The sequence below is a fragment of the Alexandromys fortis genome, unplaced genomic scaffold, assembly GCF_014885135.2.
Source record: "Alexandromys fortis isolate MF-2015 unplaced genomic scaffold, M_Fortis_MF-2015_v1.1 scaffold_19, whole genome shotgun sequence".
NCBI classification, from domain to species: Eukaryota; Metazoa; Chordata; class Mammalia; order Rodentia; family Cricetidae; genus Alexandromys; species Alexandromys fortis.
This window is the reverse complement of record NW_026067890.1, coordinates 17,274,747-17,294,144: the sequence shown is the minus strand read 5'-3', so window position 1 is coordinate 17,294,144 and position 19,398 is coordinate 17,274,747. Positions and strand designations below refer to the sequence as shown.

The following is a 19,398-nucleotide window of genomic DNA, read 5'->3' as shown; positions in this document are numbered from 1 at the left end:
TGTTTTTTGAGACAGGCTCTCTCTATTAGGTAGCCCTGGCTGTCCAGGAACTTACTATATAATCCAGGCTGGCTTTGAACTCAGAGATCTGTCTGCCTCTGCTTCCAGAGTGCTGGGATTAAAGGCACGCACCACCACACCTGGGCTTAGAACTTACCTTAATAATTGACTCTTTTGCTTTATTAGCTGTTCATTTTGCTGCTTTAGCTTAGAAATTTCATTTTCCATCCTTACATATTCACTTTTCAGAATAAGAGCTTTTGTGTTTTGTACAATCCCGCTGCCACCTCCACAGGTTAAGGGTTTACTGGAAAGCTGAGAGCTCGGCTCTGATATAACTGAAAGAGACAAACACACACAGGTTGATACTCTTTCTTTTGTAAGAAAACAAAAAACAGTAGGTGTTTCTGTGTTTCCCAGGCTGGCCTTGAACTGGTACCAATCCTCCTGAACGCTGGAATTAGGCCCTGTGCTGCCATGTCTAGCCAGGCAGATAATCCTCATTAGCTCTGATGTTCAAAAAAAGAAATATTAAAACTGCAACAAGCCACTAAAAAAGCATTTCCTGGACATTACCGCTGATTTTCTGTTTCTTCCCAGTCTACCTGACCACCACTCTTCCTTTCCCTACGGTCCGCCCCTGCTGGTTACATCACTGCACCCTCCACCCCAACTGGGCAACAGCAGCCTTTTACAGTCAGAGCCATTCTGAGTTGGTTCACGTTCTGGTCACTTGCTACCTTGCTGCAGGTCAGGCAGAGACTGCCGCAGAGTCACTCAGTACATTGCAAGTTCTCCACATCTTAACTAAACACACCTTCAGATGGAAGTACCATGACAGTATTGTGAACAAAACTATAGAAACGGAGGTATTATTATCTCAACAATTCATTAGGTTACCAAAGTTCATTAAAGAGACACAGAGGGCATCTTAGGAGATTAGTGATGTACATTCTTATCATTCAGGTGCAATACCGGCAGACATTTCTGAAAATCAGAACTGCACCTGTATCCCAGCCATGAGCATCTCGTTAGATGCAGGAAAGGCCCTTGATGAAATTCAGCCTTCCTTCATGATAATTGTTCTGGAGAGACTAGGATAGGAGGGACATATCGCAAAAAAATAATGGAGTCTATAGCATCCCCACAGCCATGGTCTTGGGGAATAAGAGAGCAATCCCAGACACTGTTACTGAGATCATGAACAAGACAAGGATGTCCACTCTCTCCCCTCCTGTTCACTCTAGTGTTACAGGTCTTACTGAGAGGAACAAGACAACTGAAGGAGACCAAGGGGATATAAATAGGAAAGGAAAAAGTCCAAGTATCCTTATTTGCAGATGATATGATTTTATTTATAAAAGACCCTAAAGATCCACTAGGAAATTTCTACAGTTGGCAAATACTTCAGCAAAGTAGCAGGATATAAAACCAACATATAAAAATCAGTAAACTTTCTAAAAAAAAAAAAAATCTTAGAATAACCCTAATCAAACAAGTGAAAGACTTACATAATAAAAATTTTAAGACATTAAAGCTAGGCACTGAAGATGACATCAGAAGATGGAAACATCTCCTGTGCTCATGAATTAGTAGGATTAATATTGTGAAGAAGGCCATCCTACCAAAACCAATCTATAGATCGAATGCAATCCCCATCAAAATCCCAATACAATTCTTCGTAGAAATTGAAAAAAAAATAATCTTAAATGTCATATGGAAACACAAAAAATCTGAGCTAGCTAAACCAATCCTGAATAATGAAAGAACTGAGTTATCAACATTCCCAGATTTCAAATTAGCACAGGGCTAAATATACAGTAATAAAAATGGGATGGTATTGGTATAAAATCAGACATGATCATCAATGGAAAAGAATTGAAGACCCAGATCTAAGTCCACAAACCTATGGATAGTAATACTCAGTCAGCATTCTTCCTCTAATGGAACACGTGACAGACATGAGAAAAAAGCTGCTGCGGAGCACACACAAAGAAACTCGGTCCTTCAGTCTCTAAACTATGTCTGTGGCAAATTTTGGTTTTCATGTAATTATGTATATTATCAGTCTTATGAGCAGACAGGCTAATGTTTACTCACTGTTATTATGTAGCCATTTTAATTTCTTAGTTGTATGCATATAGCTATTACCTGATTGGATGTATTTGATTTTAATTGGGAAGTAAGTTTCCCCTTGATAGTTAAGTCATTCTCACACTAGTCAACACTTCAGTAATATGCAAAAACCTTAATTATGTAAGAGGGAAACTCACCCTCAAGAGTCTACAATGGACAAGCTCTTGGTACTGTAATACTAGCAGTAACATGACTGACGAACGGTGGACCAGTGCAGGCTTAGTACTGGACGTCATGTGAACAACTGGAGTCCTCAAAGCCTGTATGTGCCTTGAGGAGTTAAATGGAAAGGACCTTAAGATGTATGTGTTCTTGCTAAGTTCACAGGCCTCACAAAATGAAGCGGCAATCATGGAGCCTGTGCTCATGGGATCTGTGCTAGGTTCCCTGCATATATGTTATGGTTGTTAGTTTTGTGGGTTTTTTTTCTCTTAACTTTAAGTAGTCACTTTTATTTTGATAGGATCACCTAACACTGTTCTCTTAGAAATTTCCAACACACAATAGTGTTGTTAACTACAGCTCTCATGATGCTCATTAGGGATTTAGATTTCTCACACAGAACTGAAACCCTGCACCTTTTGGCCTGGTTTCTAGTAGCTGTCACCCCACTTTCTGTGTCTGTGTATTCAACTCTTTCTGCATACATAAGCAAGACTTATGATGCCTTTCTGGGTCCAGTTTACTGAATTTAGTATGATGTCCTTCAGTTTGTATAAAAATTATTTATTTTATACCCCAACTGTAGTTTCCCTCCCCCACTTCCCCTCTGAGACTCCAGTCCTCCTTCGATCCACTCGGTTCTTTCCAGAAAGGCCTCCCATGGTGTCAATAAAGCATGGCATAGCAAGCTGAGGTAGGACTAAGTAAATCTCCTTGTGTTAAGGCTGAGCAAGGCAACCAGTATGAGAAATAGGTTCTCAAGAGTCAGCCAAAGACCAGAGACCACCCTGCTCCCACTGTTAGGAGTCCCACAAATAGCTTGGTGTTCTTTGGGGACTCCTAAGGTGGGACTGGGAGTGTCTCTGACTCTTACTCTTGGGCCTCTTTTCCTCTTACTGGGTTGACTGGTCCAGCCTTGATAGGAGGGTGTGTACCTAGTCTTATGGTGACTTTTTATGCCATGTTCAGTTGATATCCTTGGGAGGCCTGCTCGCTTTTGAAGAAAGAGGAGGAGTGGATCTGGGGGAGAGAGGTAGTAGTGGTCGGGAACTCGAAGGGATGGAGGGAGAGGAAACTGCAGTTGGAAGGTTTTATGAGACCAAAAAAAAAAAAAAATCTGTCTTTTTCAACTTACTAGAGGTATCCTGGGCCTGTTGGTTTCTTCTGAGGTTTTCTCTCAGCAGCCTTATTACTTCTTTCTGATGGTCAACAGTGGCTTTTGTAGAAAGAATTCTAACAAGAATAAAATAGGGAAAATATATAAGGGTCCAAGTGATTTTATAGAAGACTTTCTGATTTGATATGCCACGTTGATGTAACAGGGTCAGCCCCTGGAATATAGCTCGGCTCTCATGGCTACACCCAACTATTCTGTTCGGTTATAGGAACAGTCCAGCTTTACTACTGAGAAACTAATTAATTTCAAACTTTTAGAAACATAATAGGCATTAGTTATATACTGAACAAAATTATTTTTGGACACTATGAGCTCTCCCCACGGGGAGACATAAACAGAAACTCACCAGGGAGTGAAAAGGAACAGAACAACAACAAAATCAGAGCACCAATTCCCATCCTGCCAGGACAGCAAATCTTCACTGCAGATGATGTCAGCAGAAGCGGAAGGTCAAACTCTGCACTGCTCCCCAGGAACAGCCAGCAATTCAAGAATTAATCAGAAATAGTAAACTATAAGCCTGTCTTAAAACTTGTACTGTTCTTGAGCTGGAGAGATGGCTCAGAGGTTAAGAGCACTGGCTGTTCTTCCAGAGTTCAATTCCCAGCAACCACTTGGTGGCTCACAACCATCTGTAATAAGATCTGGTGCCCTCTTCAGGCCTGCAGGCATACATGCAGGCAGAACACTGCATACATAACATATAAATAAATCTTTTAAAAAATTACACTGTTCTTAAAAACTGTGAAAAGAGTGCTGAGCATTGTGGCATAGACCTCCAGTCCCACTGAACAAGTGAATCTCTGGGTCTGAGGCCAGCCAGCCTTGTTTACAAAATGAGTTCTAGGACAGACAGGGATACACAAAGAAACCCTGTCTCAAAAAACCAAAAACTATGAAAATATATGCTGACTGTATTCTACAGGTATGCTATTATGTGTAACAGGACACACAGTTAAGTTGGTAGAAAGATATGCTGTACTGTCCTAAATACTAAAAGAAAACACTCGTGCACACTCAGAAAAGCAAAGGCTCTCAATATTCCCCCTGCAGGATGACCTTTAAGTTTTTATTCAGCTATCAATTGAGTCAGAATCATCAAAGACACCCGGCTAAACGAGTGGAATCATGTTTGGTTTCTTCAGCACTGGGGACTGAAACAAGGACCTTGTGTGTGTTAGGCAAGAACCTTACCACCAGTTACACCACAGCCAGAACTGTGCCTAACTGTTTAACAGTTTGCGTATGCAATTACAATTAATGAGCTTAAAACCTATGGGTGCTTATACATTTTTTAAATATAAAAATATTTTTACAAATTACTTTCTAAAAAGTAAAGAAATGCAAAGATATTTGTGGAGTTATAAAGAAGTGCTAAGTGACTAAAGCCACATTCAACAAAGGCAAAGACAGACATACTCCTTCTCAAATTCTTTGGCATTTTCCTTCTTTTCTAGGTCAATTTTCACCAGCTGCATTTTGAGATCCTCAATTTCTTCCTTATAAGGCAAAGCTCCTAAAGCAACTTTGTCCTGTCACAGAAGAAAAATAAAGGAAAAACAATGATTAGTTCTGTTTTTGCCAGCTCTAAAGTGCTTGGTTACCTTTCATGAAAGATAACAAAGGTATATATCCCTATATCTGACATGAAGTTTATCTGAAACTATATATAAGCAAATACTGTTTCTTTCTTCAAGAAAATATTCTTCCCAATGAACAATGGGACATAGTTTAGCAGATGAAACAGAAGAGTTGAAAGAAATGAGATGGGGGCCGGCGCAAGGGCTCAGTGGTTAAAAGCCCAGCTGTCCTTGAGAAGGACCCTGGCTTAACCTCCAGCACCCTCGGAACAGCTCACAACTGTAACTCCAGCACCAGGCAAGTGGGTGGTACAGACACATATGCAGGAAAAACACTCATGCACATGAGAGACAGAATGAAACAAGGAGCCAAGGAACACTGGGCAGAGGAAGGAAGAGCGGCAGTGTGGGCACAGCAGATGAAAGCCCGAGCCACAGAACTCCCGGTGTTTTCTATCGGGACAGTTCAGTGACACAAAGATAGTCATTTTGACTTGGAGTACATATAACCTTACATGTCTGCAGAGGTATGTATCTTTTTAAAAAATCGTGACTATACTTGAATGTTTTCTCCATTTCCTTCTTTGTGGGGTGGGGTGCACACACATGTGCCATGGCTTGCAGGTGCAGGCCACAGGACAACCTGCAAAGTCCGTTCTCTCCTTCCGCCCTGCGGATTCTGGGGATCAGGCTCTGGCAAGCATCCTTACCAACTGAGCCGCTTTGCAGGCTCTTCTATTTTCAGAGTTTCATTTAGGTTTACAGAAAAACTGAAAGCACGGAAAACTCACAGGCCTTGTCCCTTTTCTTCTTACTTAGTACTAAATGGCGCAATAAATAGGACAGCACATTTTCTACACGTGAACTAATATTGCATCTTATTTAACTGTTGAGATAGGGCCTCACTGTGTAGCCCTGGAGGTCCTGGAACTTACTATTTAGATCAATATGGCTTCGCTACAGAGATCTGCACGTCTCTGAGCACTGGCACTAAAGGTTCGCACCACCACCCCTGCCCTGACACTAATGCTTTTATGTTCTTTAGATTACCCATGTTGTACTTTTTTTTCTCTCTCCTTCCCCATTCCTGGCAAACTCTAATCATTTTACGGTTCCCTAGTTTTGTCTTCCCCGGAGTACATATCTGAAGTCTTTCTAGAAGGAGGGACCCTTCTAAGATGGCTTTCACTTAGCCGTTGTGTCTTTCCATGACTCCAGCTTTTTAAAAACAGAGTCTTTCATATTCTTGATGCGCTTCAGTCCACGTTTATTTGTGGGCGGCTACCGTGAGCTCGGTTACACAGGAAGGCAACTGATTTGTGCTGATTTTGTATCCCATGACTCTACCAAAGGTGTCTGTAAGTTCTGAGATTTTATGGAGTCCTTGGGTCTTCCGTGTATAGAATCACATCATCACATGAGCGATACTTAGTGACTTCTTTTCCTATTCATACCCCTTTCTTTCCTTCTTATTACTTTAGCTATACTGAATAACAGTGGGGAGAGAAGACACCTGTCTCTGATCTTAGTGGGAATGGCTGGAGCGTTTTTCCTTCAAGTATGATATTGGCTATAGGTTTGCCATGTCTAGTCTTTTATTAATCGTGGTATGTTCCTTCTGTCCCAGGGTGATCTAGGACTTGCTCTGTAGCTGAAGACGACTTTGAACTCCCGAATCCCATTTTCCAGGTGCTGGGATTACAGGCTTGTGACACCAATGCTAGGGATGGAACCCAGGGCTTCCAGCTAGCCAGGAAAGCCCACTATCATCCTTAGCCCTCTCATCACTTTTTAATAGTAATAGTCTATCCTCACTGTACAGACACACAGAATGCGCCCATGGATCTTCTTTTGAGAGTGTGCAGTTTATTCTAAGTTTTGCTCATTTCATATCAAATTGTTTGATTTCCTTTCTGTTATAAGAGCTGTTTCTTTTTTCTTTTTCTCTTCTTTCCTTCCTCCTTCTTCTTGTATTTTGGGATTTTATCAGATAAAATATAGTTTTTCCCTGTCCGTATTCTTATTACTTTAGCTATACTGAATAACAGTGGCCAGAGTCTTTGGAGAGCAGAACTTGTGAACAGTAATACAGTCTGATCTGTTTGTGTTTCATTCTATGTAAAGAGTCCTTGCCTAGACTAAGGTGACACGTGCTTTCTCCTGTGTTATTTTCATTATTCTTTTATAATGTGCGCTGTCACTCCTGGCTTATGAAATGTCTGGGTGTCCAGTATCGATATTTGGTGGATCATCCTCTCCACTGAGGATGTCCTTTTCTCAAACATCACATGGCTGCTTTTGAGTATGTCTGTTTTAGGCTCTCTGTTCTATCTCACTGATCTGTTTGACTATATACTGTTTTAAAAGTTCAAACAAACCAATAAGAAAATTTCAATATATGGCAAAAGTGTAGAAATTTCAGATGGTCTTTAGCCAAAGACAGTAAACAATTCTTGCCCCAGGGAAATGAAAATTGGAAAAGCTGATTCAGAAATGAGCAACAGAACTCTGTGTGGCAAATACACCACCTGTGGTCACAGTCATGCTCACGAGCCCACCAGCCTCCAAGTGTTCAGTGTTAGTAATTGAAAGCCTGAAGTAGAAGTTCCTAGCTAATGAGTCTTATTGATTCTGGGGCTGGAGAGATGGCTCAGGGGTTAAAGGCTAGGCTCATGACCAAAATATAAGATTGGGTGATTCTGTTAACTATTCTTACACTAGAAAAACAGCCCTCTGTGCTTCTGACCCGAACCACACTAGACTTAGACATTAATAATGGAAGGGGCCGGGAGGCGGCTCAGCAGTTAAGGGCACATCTGCTCTTCCCGGCACTCACAGGCTCCTGAACCTCCTGCTCCAGGGGATCAGTGGCTCTGGCCACCTAAGGCACCTGCATTAGCCCCCCTCCCCCCAGCTAAAAAAAGAGAAATGAGGAAAAGACTCCGGAACAATCCCTACAGCTTCATTTCAGCTGACTGGGATACGGTGAGCTTCCTGTTTTACGGCCCATTTTCAATCCTAATTCATTCTTTCCACACGCTCTTACTTTTGGTTAAGGTTCAAGCATTTTACTTTAGTTTTTGTGGTCTTTGTAATCTCTGAAAAGGCAACTGCTTAGGATGGCTATAAAGGTCTAGTATAGTTCAGATTTTAAACATATTCATTTCTATCTGATCTGAGCAATTTGTAATGATACAAGAAGAAATTTCCACGATTTTATTCAAATTACGTTCTTTCTTTTTCAGTTAGTGCTCTATTACCTTAGATGAATGTATGCAGAGGATAAAATTAATATCCTTAAAAATAGAAGTAAGTACTTTTGGAGACTACAGATTTAAAAATATGATTTTTAAGCAACAATTTAAAAAAGTAAAACTATGAAAAAAGTTTATGGATCTCTCTTCAGGGTGGAACAAAACCATATCCTGGTACATCACCCAGGCTAATTCTGCTGGCTTGAAGTATCCCTGTTGCCTGAGGCAGTCTAAACCGAGTTTTGACAAAATGTGCGGCTCATTCTACTTTGAAATTCTTTTTTCCAGTATATTAAAAATAATCAGGATTTTACATGCAAATACACCACCACATTTCATTTTGCCACTTCCTTTTGAAGTCTGAGCTCTTACACCGGTATTGTGGTGAGGCTGTGATAAGAGGGGGAATAGAGCATCTGAATATTTGCTAAGCCCAACAGGCTGAACGTTTGTATTTACGAACCTGGCCTGACCTACCTGAAGCATCTGCAGTGTGGCTTTTGTGTGTTCAAGGCATTTTTTTGACTCATGAACTTCGCTCTGGAGTTTTGCTACCAAGTCCTTAGACATTGCTAGTTCTTTCTGCATCTTTGCAATCTGACCCTCCTTATGAAGGGCAGTTTCTTTAGCTTCTTGTAAAGAGGTTTCCAGCTCCTGAATTTTCTGTTAGAGAAAGCACAAATCCACAGGGCAAAGCCACAGTATGTTATATGAGACAAAAATGATCATCTGTAGCTACGTATTGAGTTTTCACAGATTGAATCAACCAATAATGAGAGGTTAAAACGGCTTAATTTATCCAAGTACAAGTCCTTTTAGAAAATGATACTTCACATATTAAAAGAATGCCAAAATTTCACATTATAACCTGTCAGCAAGTTCTTGCAAATGAGAACACAGCAGTCACACGGCACACTAGCTAGCAAAGTTCTAAGCACATTTAGTAGTCGAGCATCTTTTAAATAAACTTGGACCTTCTAAAGTAATTTAAAGGTGAAATATATGAAAAAAAAACCAACCTCAAAACAATAATGAAAATAAAACCTCCCCAGATCCTCACCAAGGACTAGAAAAACATTTTCTAGTATCCCCTCACCCTTAGAAAACTTCAGAGCAAGAATAAGCAAGTATAAAATTTATAAAAATGGTCAACTATACCCAATGAACTATACCCAATGAGTTATACTTGGGGGAAAAACCTGTGATCTTCTAGTTTCTAATGGCATACATCAGGCTACTGGTTGACGTTGTATATTAAGTATTTATTTTGGTAAAAATGATAGATTATAATTGACTTTTGGTTTCCTACTAAGACATTTTGCATTGTAACAAAACACAGTAGCATATTTGCTGTTGCTAAAAATTCCCAAGCAAAGGCAGCTAGCTAACAGTCTACCTGGGTTGTTCAAATGATACTGATTCTTACACACATTAGTTTGCTTAACAATTCTGTTATACTTTGAGCCTCTTAGCTTTTTACGATAATAGTCAATATTCAAGACAATAGCTAAAGGTAAGCTAAACTTATTTTCTCTAAGCTTGTTTTCCACATATAGTTTAACTGAAATTCATACGCTTTAGGAAACTTATAGCATCCTGTAGCAATACCACACACAGCATAAACTACACTGCATAACCTGCATTATAGTCTTTAAACTTCTGTTTCCTAACTCACAGGAAAGACCTCGCATGATACCAAGTTTCATTATTAGCTGAATGGTGCCTGCAGTACAACCATATGCACATATCTGTACAACAGTGTATTCATATCTAGTGGTTCCATTAAAGCTACACATTTGCTCTGAACGCTGGGAAGTTCGTACCTCTGATGCTAGTTGGTCACTAACTGGTGCAGCACGCGGACTTCTGCTGTCCCGGGCGAAAGGGTGGGCGGCAGGATAAGCGTGGGCAGCCGCCTGGGAGGCGGTCAACGTCTGCCAGTCTTTAGATAGTTGTTCAGTTTTCTCTTTCAGAGATTTCAGGTAATGTTCTAATTCTTTGGATCTTGTGGCATTTCCTTCCTCAAAGTCTGTGAATTTGTTTATCATGGCCTATGAACAGAAAGAGCCCACCACAGTTTAAAATAACTTATACACTGCAGTCACAGTAAGAAAAGCAGTGGAATTCCAGGTCAGTGCACGCATGTCAGATGCTAAGAATGGTGTGGCTAAAGTAGGGGCTCGACAAGATCTGTAAGGTGACTCACTTCATTAGGCTTAGAGTAACAGGAGGGGACTGAAGAACTATGCAGGTCAAAGTCATTACAGCAGAGCGCACGCAGGAACCCTAACAATGACCTACTTTCCCCATTTTTTTCTTTTTCTTTTCTTTTTTTTTTTACGTTCCCCATTTCATTCCAAACCTCAGCCCAGAGAAAATGACTTACTGATGCCAACCCCCTTTTCCATGTGCTGGGATGTTTTCCCTGTGTGTGTGTCTGGTGCTCATGGACATCAGAAGAGGCCACTAGGTCCCTTGGAACTGGAGTTACAGACAGCTGTGAGCCACCATGGGGGGTGCTGGGAACTGAAACAGGTCATCTGGAAGAGTAGCTAGTGCTCCTAATGGCTGAGCCATTTCTCTTGCTCCAATTTACTGATTTTTACTATTAATCTATAAATCTCATATTCCTGTGTAGAATATACTCTTTTCCACTGAAGACTGGCTGACACGGGTTTGAAGGGAATGTCATAATACAGTAAGAAGCTGACGGGGTGCTCAACACCAGATGTGAGCTAGAAATTCACGACTGGTCAGATGTGTCATTTTGGTATAGGATCTTGGTAATAGGAGAGGCTATCTCTAGGGATGGAACATATGAGAGTTCTCTGTATTAACATGTAATTTCCCATTAAATTAACTGAGAACAATACCGACACACATCAAAGCAAAGCAGCAGGTGGCACCTCTGGGACATGCAATCCGCAACCCGGGACTGCAGCAGGTGGTGTGAGGCTGACAAGCCCCGGATGAGCCCAGTCAGAATCGTCTGTGGCTTTGCCACGGCGGCTGCCCACAGCCTTAGCAGAGATACATCTCAGTCTCCCTGAGGCCACCAGGCCAAAGGCTCTACCCTCGAGAGCACTGAGCGGAAAGTGAGAAGAGACCAGGGAGGAGAGACAAAATCTCCCGAGTGGGAACTCGGTGTCACATGTGAACAGCCTGCCACCTTCCCAAGCACAAACTGGTTTAATGATCCTTAAGAAGCATAACATAATAGAAGAAAAAATTTTATATAATCAAAATGTTCACAGAGCCCTGACATATAAATTAAAGAAATATAAGCTAGTCTAAGCCTTTTAGAAATGAGGAGAAAAAGCAAAGTATAGAAGAGCCTGGATGATGAACAAGCATACTCACGGCTATTTTGCTATTGTAGAAGTTATTCATTTGGCAAACGCTGTTGTTTTCTTCTTGGATGCCACTTTTAAGCTGCTCTGTATCAAAAGGAGTATTCAGCCACTTTTTCAAAAACCGAGTCATTTCTTTCTTATTACTTAGTACTTGCTGAAATTCAGTTTTTATGGCAGGAAAGTCATTTTCTGAAAAATCCTTGAGAATTTCCTGTGTCAAAAATAGGTATCAAATTATATGAACATTAGGAAAGATTTCATCCAAATAACATATAAACTATAAAAATATCATAAAGGAGAGAAATACCTACTGTACTCTACTTATTAGCACATTAAAGTAAGTGAATTCTAATTGAAACCTTTATTCTGATTACTTGCATAAGACAATGTTGGTAATATACTCTACATGACATTCTATGTACATGGCAGGCCTTACATGTGTGTTAGGAACCGCAGCCAGTTCCAACATCGCTGGGAGAACAAGAAAGTCCTTATGGTACTGATACAGGGAAGATTCTGACTTCTGAGTTCTCACTTGCTGACATTAAATCTATTTTCTGTCTATGCAGGTCTGACAGCGTCTAAAGGGTCGTCCAGTTCGCTATCATTCGGTGAGTTACTAGTCATTTCAAAAGGTATCTATTTAAAAAGGGCTTAAAATCATATTAAAGCCATTAGAAAAGTATATCTCAAAGGAAGTCAAGATCACGATGAAGAAATCTACAGACAGCTGAACCATGAACTCATGAACTCTTACCCAACAGCTGTGGAGCCCCATGTGTGGGAGACAGCTGTGAAGCTTAGACTATCTGAGGGGCCCCCGACAGTAGGACCAGGACCTATCCCTGGTGCATGAGCTGCCTTGTTGGAGCCCATTCCTTATGGTGCTATGCCCAGCCTTAATGCAAGGGGGAGGGGCTTGGTACTGACCCAAATTAATGTGCCAGACTGTGTTGACTCCCCTTACCTGTTGGGAAGAGTGGATGGGGGCTGTGCTGGGGGAAAGTTAAGGGGGGCTGGAGGAGGGGTGGAAGGGAGAACTGTGGTTGGAATGTAAAATGAAATTAAATTAAAAAAAAGGTATACCTCAATATGGAGGTCCATATCCTGGCTCAGTGTGAGGTTCTCCAGGTCTTTGGATGGAATATCACAAGCCCGCTGAAAGCTCCGTATTTTAGTCCACAGTTCATGCTGCTTTTCCACTTCCTGGACAAAAGCCACTTCGAATTTATTGATGAACTCATGTTGCTCTTCCTTTATCTTTGTAATGTGGCTCAACACGTACTTGAAGAAGATAAATTGAAAAATGAGACATTGTATTTAGAGGCATTTTCAGTGTCTGAGGTGGCGAGGCCTCGTGTTTACTGTTTATACTGTGGTAGATGACGACGATGCAGGAAGCAGCTACTCTTTATCCACAATTTCTCTTCTCTGCCCTCTGGGAGAGCAGCTCTTCCAGACTGCTGCTTCCTTGTTTGACTTCCTATGGGATTCCTCATATTGAGTGATTTTGTCACATGACCCTTTCTATAAGCTCTCTTTTTTCTAGTAGTTCATGTGTGTGAATAAACGTGTCCATGGACCCCTGAGGACTGCAGCTCAGGTGGCTGAGTCACAGGCTGGTGTTGGGAGACCACTGGGTCCTCTGGAAGAGCAGCCAGGGTCTCAACACCGAGATCTCTCTCCAGCCTTATTACATAACTTTTGGTTAAACTGCCAATCTGCTGTCCGACATTTGAGATAAAAAAAATTCATTTTATATAAAATTACATGTATATGTGTGGGTATGTGCACATGAGTTTAGTAGGTGTCCACAGGGTCCAGAAGAGACCTTCAGAGTCCCTGGAGCCAGTTTCAGGTGTTGTGAGCTGCTTTGACCTGGGTGTTAAAAGCTGAATTTGGGTCTGTGAAGAAACAGTAAATAAGCCTTCTCTCCAGTCCCATTTTGGATTTACAAAATATTCTCCTAATAATCTTGTTTGATTAACTCCCCCCACCCACCCATCCGTCATGTCCCATGCTTCATGATTTCTTTGTTAAGCACATTTAGATGTCCGGCCTTATGTCAATGATAATTTTAATGCTACAGTGGTCCCCAACCTCATAAATCTTGGTTATCTGACAGTCATGATCTGTGAGAGGATTATCAAGTAAAAAACTCTATACACCCTGGGAAGTTCCATGATACACAAGGAGCCCCACCAGGGCTCTAGAAGCAGGAATTACCTGCTGGAGTGAGTAACTGACTCTGGGCAGCTATGCTGCCGAGGGCTTCCTTAGATTACTGAACCACCTCCATGTCGAGCAGGAGGCCCCAGGGATGCAGCTTTCCTGAGTCATCACCCCTTGGGTGGGCTTTCGGCCAATGTGGTGGTTCTGAGTCATCCCCGAGTACCCCTCTAAACTGTAACCCCAATTAACTCATTGGTTTACCAAGTTGGATATTGGTGCAATTGTGATTTTGGTCTGTCGTGGATTCCCTATCTGGGGTGAACAGACCTGTATTACATATCCTCAGGAAAACTATCACATAACATGTTGTCCGTACCTCTATGACTGCACTTATAACCAATCACAAGCCTGCCTTACTTGATCATGACATCTTTGGGATGGGACTCATGTGGACTCTGAGTATCCTTAAACAGTGTTTAGGCCAACAGGCAGAGCTCAGGCTTTGCTGAACGAATCCTAGCTTCAGATCCATATTAATTTGGTGGTTAATATAAAGAGTATCCATGGTAACTCCCAAGACTTAAATACATTGAAATATACAATTGAAACTATAGTATAAGGCCAATACTAAAAAAGCTGGTACCTTAAGTTTCTTCAGGATTCTGTGGAATTCCATGAAACATCTCTGGTTTGCAGTAAAAAGCTTTTCAATCTCTTTGGTTTGTGGGTATGGAAGTGAAAGCTTTGCTTTTATAGAAATCACCAGCTCTTTTTGGGTTTTAGTTTCCTTTTCCAAGTCAAGAGAGAGTCGATTCAAGCACTCATAATCATCACCCATTTCTGAGTATCCTTTCAGAAGCTCCTAAAGGAAACCCGAATTCGTGTTAATGAATATTGGAATTGTAACAAAATGTAACACTGTAATACCTTCTATTGGAAAAAAGAAATGAAGAACTTCTGTTTAAAAGATATAATTAGTGATTTTTAGATTATAGAAGCAATGTATAACAATACAAAAATCCAACTTTTCTGGCTGATGTTGATAAAAGCAGCAAGAGTCTGTGCATGAATCAGCGACCGTGATTCAAACAGCCCCTCTCTCCTGTGCTGTAGTCTGTGATCTGTACACTGCTTCGACTTCTGCCTCTCTGTGATCTCTGTCTACATCACTAAAATTCATCTTTCAAAAGAGCTCAGTGGGCAGTGGTGCTCTCGCCTTTAATCCCAGCACTCGGGAGGCAGAGGCAGGTGGATCTTTGTGAGTTTGAGGCCAGCCTGTTCTACAGAGGCAGCCCAGGACACCCAGGGCTACATAGAGAAACCTTGTGTTAAGAAAACAAAAACAAAAAGAAAGGTTCTCTGGTTATATTCCACTTTCAATACTCAAATCTCTCCTTTCCAGACATAGGTCATGTGGCGTCTCTTGCAGCACAAGAGAACTCTCCAGTGGACCTCCTCCTACTCGAAGCAAACCTGAGTTTTTCCGTGGCCTCGTGGTCTCCTCCTCCATCAGCTTCGACCTTACTCCCTCTCACTAGCTTTCCTCTTAACACTCCTGGAACAGGAGGGAGCTTCTGCCTCGGGAGCTTTGTACGCTCAGTCTCCTGTCTACAGAACTCGTCCCCCAGAGCAAATCGAGCCATTACTGCTTTTAGAGATTTGCTCAGGATTACTATCCCACACGATCCTTAAAAAGCAAACCACACACTCCCACGGTGTCATTTGTACATATATGTGTGCACGTATATATGCATGCATCACTGTACTAGACTATACTGCTTAGGGAAACATCTGGTATGATCTATCTGCTATACACAGTTTCCTTTAATTCTCTTAGGCTTCACAGGACCTTTGGAACACACAGCTCCTACAGGAGCTCTTACTTTTATCCTGAGGCACTTTTCTTGAAGCTTTCTTGTTCCATGTTGTTCTCCATCACACAGTAACTCCTCTGCATGTTTTACTATCTCTTCATGATTCTGATGATCCTGGTACAAAGAAATGCATAGCAATAACTACGTCTACATAGCAAGTCTAACCATACATGCTTACGTCTTACAGCGGGTTTCTGTGATGGAATCAAATATTTCATTGTAATAGAACAGCCTTAAAATAGGCAAAAGGAAGTAATAATTACTGCCAAACTACGCAGGGATGACCTTACCTCGCTGAACTCACTCAATGCGTGCGAGAAGCACATGGCATCTAGAAAAGGACTTGCTGCTCACTAGCTCTTAGAGCTCCAGTTTTTTTTTTTAAAATATTTATTTATTATGTATACAATATTCTGTCTGTGTGTATGTCTGCAGTCCAGAAGAGGGCACCAGTCCTCATTACAGATGGTTGTGAGCCACCATGTGGTTGCCGGGAATTGAACTCAGGACTTTTGGAAGAGCAGGCAATGCTCTTAACCACTGAGCCATCTCTCCAGCCCAGAGCTCCAGTTTGTAACCTCTCAAATGTCCACATTAGAATCACTGTCACCAACTAAATATATCAGAGAACCCAAACCTTGTATGTTCTTCCACCTTGGGGTGGTAAGTCTAAATTTCTTTCATATTCTTTCTGCATTGATTAAAAAATACAGAACAGACATACCCTTCCTCATTAAACTAAGTCATTAGTTTAAGTTAGGCATAGTAATACCGAGAATATCTGCTTGATACAGATTTGCCAAACAAATTATGTCTGTTTGTAAATTTAGACAGGCGCCACATACGCTGGACTCCTAAGTGTTTAATGTTTATGATAATAGTACATGAGGCTTTTTACTTTACCCAGCAAATGTGAAAATAGAAAGTTACATATTTATTTTATATATCCAATTTTTCTAAATTTTATACTACTTTTTAGAGTAGTGAGTTTTAGAGTAGTGACTTTTAAAGATTATTCAGAAATAATGTCAAGAAAACTCTTTTAATCTCTACTTTGCTTTTTCCCTTCTAACTTCAGTAATGAAGGCTCACTTACTTCAAGAGTCTATCAATAGAGGAAAGGAGGCATCTACTCTGTCGCAGATGTAGTCTATGAGCTGGTCTTCCACCTACGGCAAAGCTAGTTTCTTTCTGTGGTTGTTGTTTCAGAAATTTAGAAGGAAAATAGTATCTAACAAATCTTTTTTTAAAGATTGAAGAATTTAATTTTCTGAAAAGCACTGTGACTTTTATGCTTCCTTTCTGTGTTATAATTATGGCATGTTTCTTACAACTTTCATTATCTACAGACATTTCCAAAAAGAAAATAAAAAAAGAGGAAAAAATCCAAAACAAAACCACAACACCCAAATCCAGATAACACACACTGGTGACCCCCCAGGCTTCGGTCTCAGAGCTGCTCAGCAAAGGCAGGTCTGAACTCACGCCCATATCACGTGTTTTAGAGCTTCTCGTTCCACTTGGATAGACTCTTTATCCTGGTTAGCTCCATTGTTTTCCTTGGCTACAATTCTATTGCTTTAAGGTTTTCATGAACTTTCTTAATCAAGTACAAGTTATTTTCACCCACACTTTGCACATAGAAATTCTGGGCCTCAAACTGCTTCAACTGCTCAATTTCCTTTTTTTTTTTTTGTTATAAACTTTATTGACATCTTTCTCTTTAAGAAGCTGAAGTTTTCTTCCTGAAGTTCTTGGCTCTTGAGATAATTTATAAAATAGATCAGAATAAAAATATTTCTTCACAGAAGGGCAATGCCTATTGTTGTGTATGTATACACACATAAACAGAGTATCTTTCGAAATCAATGGTTCAGGTTTTAACAGTGTTTGCAGTCTTGACTTTACTGAAATCCTCCCAAATTCAAGTTTTTGAGTTTCATGCTGGTGCTCAAAACCTTTCTAAAATTGAGCATTTCGGACACTAGACCAGAAATTCTTAGCCCATATTTGTGTATTTTATCACTGCTTCTAAGAGAATAAATACGCTCAAAGAAAAATATATGCTCAGTTAGAAACAAGCTCTTCAGTATGCTGGGGTACAAGACAGTCAAAGGAGCCGGGCTTTAATCCCAGAACTCAGGAAGCAGAGACAAGAGATCTCTGTGGGTTCAAGGCCAGCCTGGTCTATAGTGAGTTCTAGGACAGCCAGGGCTATAAAGAGAGACCCCTGTCTTGAAAAACAAACAAAACTCAAAACCAATACAAAAACAGACCAAAGGAACCAGCGTACAAGTTCTGACCCTATTTTCCCCACTCCTTGACTTGTTTTTCTCTTTCACTATCTTTTAAGGGCAGAGTCACATAAATAATGTGAGGCCTAGAATTCCATCATAGGGATGAGCCCTATGTAGCCAGTGCCTTGAAGGTGGATATTTGGTTTACTTCTAGATTTTGGTCACCACAAATCACTATCCAGAACAATGTATTTTTGCTAAATCAGTGAATATATTGGTTGGGTAAATTCCTAGAAGTGGTACTGCTGACGAATGAACTGCACGTACTGTAAGTTTTCAAAAACGCAATAAATATGCTCAGCAGTTAAGAGCACCTGCTGCTTTTTCCCAGTTCCAGGAGCTCCAAAACCCTCTGCTAGTTACTGCAGGTACCACACACACACACACAGAGGGAGGGAGGGAGGGAGGGATGAAGAGAAGGAGGGAGGGAGGGAGGGAGGGAGGGAGGGAGGGAGGGAGGGAGGGAGGGAGGGAGCTCATCTATGGATCCTGTACTTTCAAGTAGTGGTGGTTCCAGACAGGAAGAAGGAGCACAGCTCACCTTACGCATGCTGTCCCTTAGAGTCTCCTTAAGCTGGTCTCTCTCCATCTTGAGCATTTCCTCCATTCTCTTTAGATGATCTCTTTCTTTTATTACAGATTTCATTTCTTCAAGATTTTCATGAAGCTTCTGGGCCAGATTTAAATTATCCATCTCTATCTTACTCAGAGTTAAGCCCTGCTGCTTGAGTTGCTTTTGTGTTTCACTAGCATCTCCTTTTAACGCAAGAAGTTGAAGTTCATTTGCCTTAAGTTCTTGAATCTGGAGACAAGAAATCACATTAGGATGGACTTTTCAAAGAAAGCTTTATCTTTAACTTTTATTGTTTTACTTTACAGTTAAGGGTGCTTTGCCTACATGTATGTCTATGCACCATGTGTATGCCTGGTGCCCATGGAAGTCAGAAGAGGGTGTCAGGAGTCTCCTGGAACTGGAGGTAAAGGAGAGTTGTAAGCCACCAGGTAGTCTGTGGGAATCAACCCTGGGTCCTCTAGGAGAGGACTACTGAGCCATTTCTCCATCTCCAGAAAGCTTCATTCACTTTCCACTATGTGAGCGAGGTGATCATGGAGGGCAGAGGAATGGGAGCCTCTGGAGCTGGAGGGCCAGAGGTGCTGAGAACTCCTAACTGCAGGCCAGGATACAGACTGCTTTAAGAGAAGGCTGGAGCACAGCTTTGCTGGGAGTGGCCATGCATGCCCTAATTACAGTACTCTTGGTGGGGGAGAAAAGAATTGTCTCTAAACCGATTAAGACAGCAATCTTTCTATCTAATTTTTATAAATGATTCCTAAAGGCAGTTTTCTTTTGAGGTATAACACATAGAGAGTATATTAATCTTTTTTTTTTTTT

At 41.1% G+C, this 19,398-nt stretch overlaps 1 protein-coding gene across 1 annotated transcript in view; it reads right to left on the bottom strand.

Annotated features, from left to right (window-relative positions):
• Positions 1 to 19,398, bottom strand: part of Cenpe (centromere protein E) — a 58,531-nt gene that overhangs the window by 3,513 nt on the left and 35,620 nt on the right. Inside the window, exons 36-45 of the mRNA XM_050158430.1 lie at positions 18,547 to 18,807; positions 15,718 to 15,822; positions 14,478 to 14,696; positions 12,749 to 12,946; positions 11,670 to 11,873; positions 10,133 to 10,360; positions 8,787 to 8,972; positions 4,895 to 5,007; positions 3,434 to 3,531; positions 158 to 338 (exon numbers count right to left, since the gene is read on the bottom strand). Coding sequence (XP_050014387.1) covers positions 158 to 338; positions 3,434 to 3,531; positions 4,895 to 5,007; positions 8,787 to 8,972; positions 10,133 to 10,360; positions 11,670 to 11,873; positions 12,749 to 12,946; positions 14,478 to 14,696; positions 15,718 to 15,822; positions 18,547 to 18,807 — 1,793 coding nt within the window. The remainder of the gene's footprint in view (positions 1 to 157; positions 339 to 3,433; positions 3,532 to 4,894; positions 5,008 to 8,786; positions 8,973 to 10,132; positions 10,361 to 11,669; positions 11,874 to 12,748; positions 12,947 to 14,477; positions 14,697 to 15,717; positions 15,823 to 18,546; positions 18,808 to 19,398) is intronic.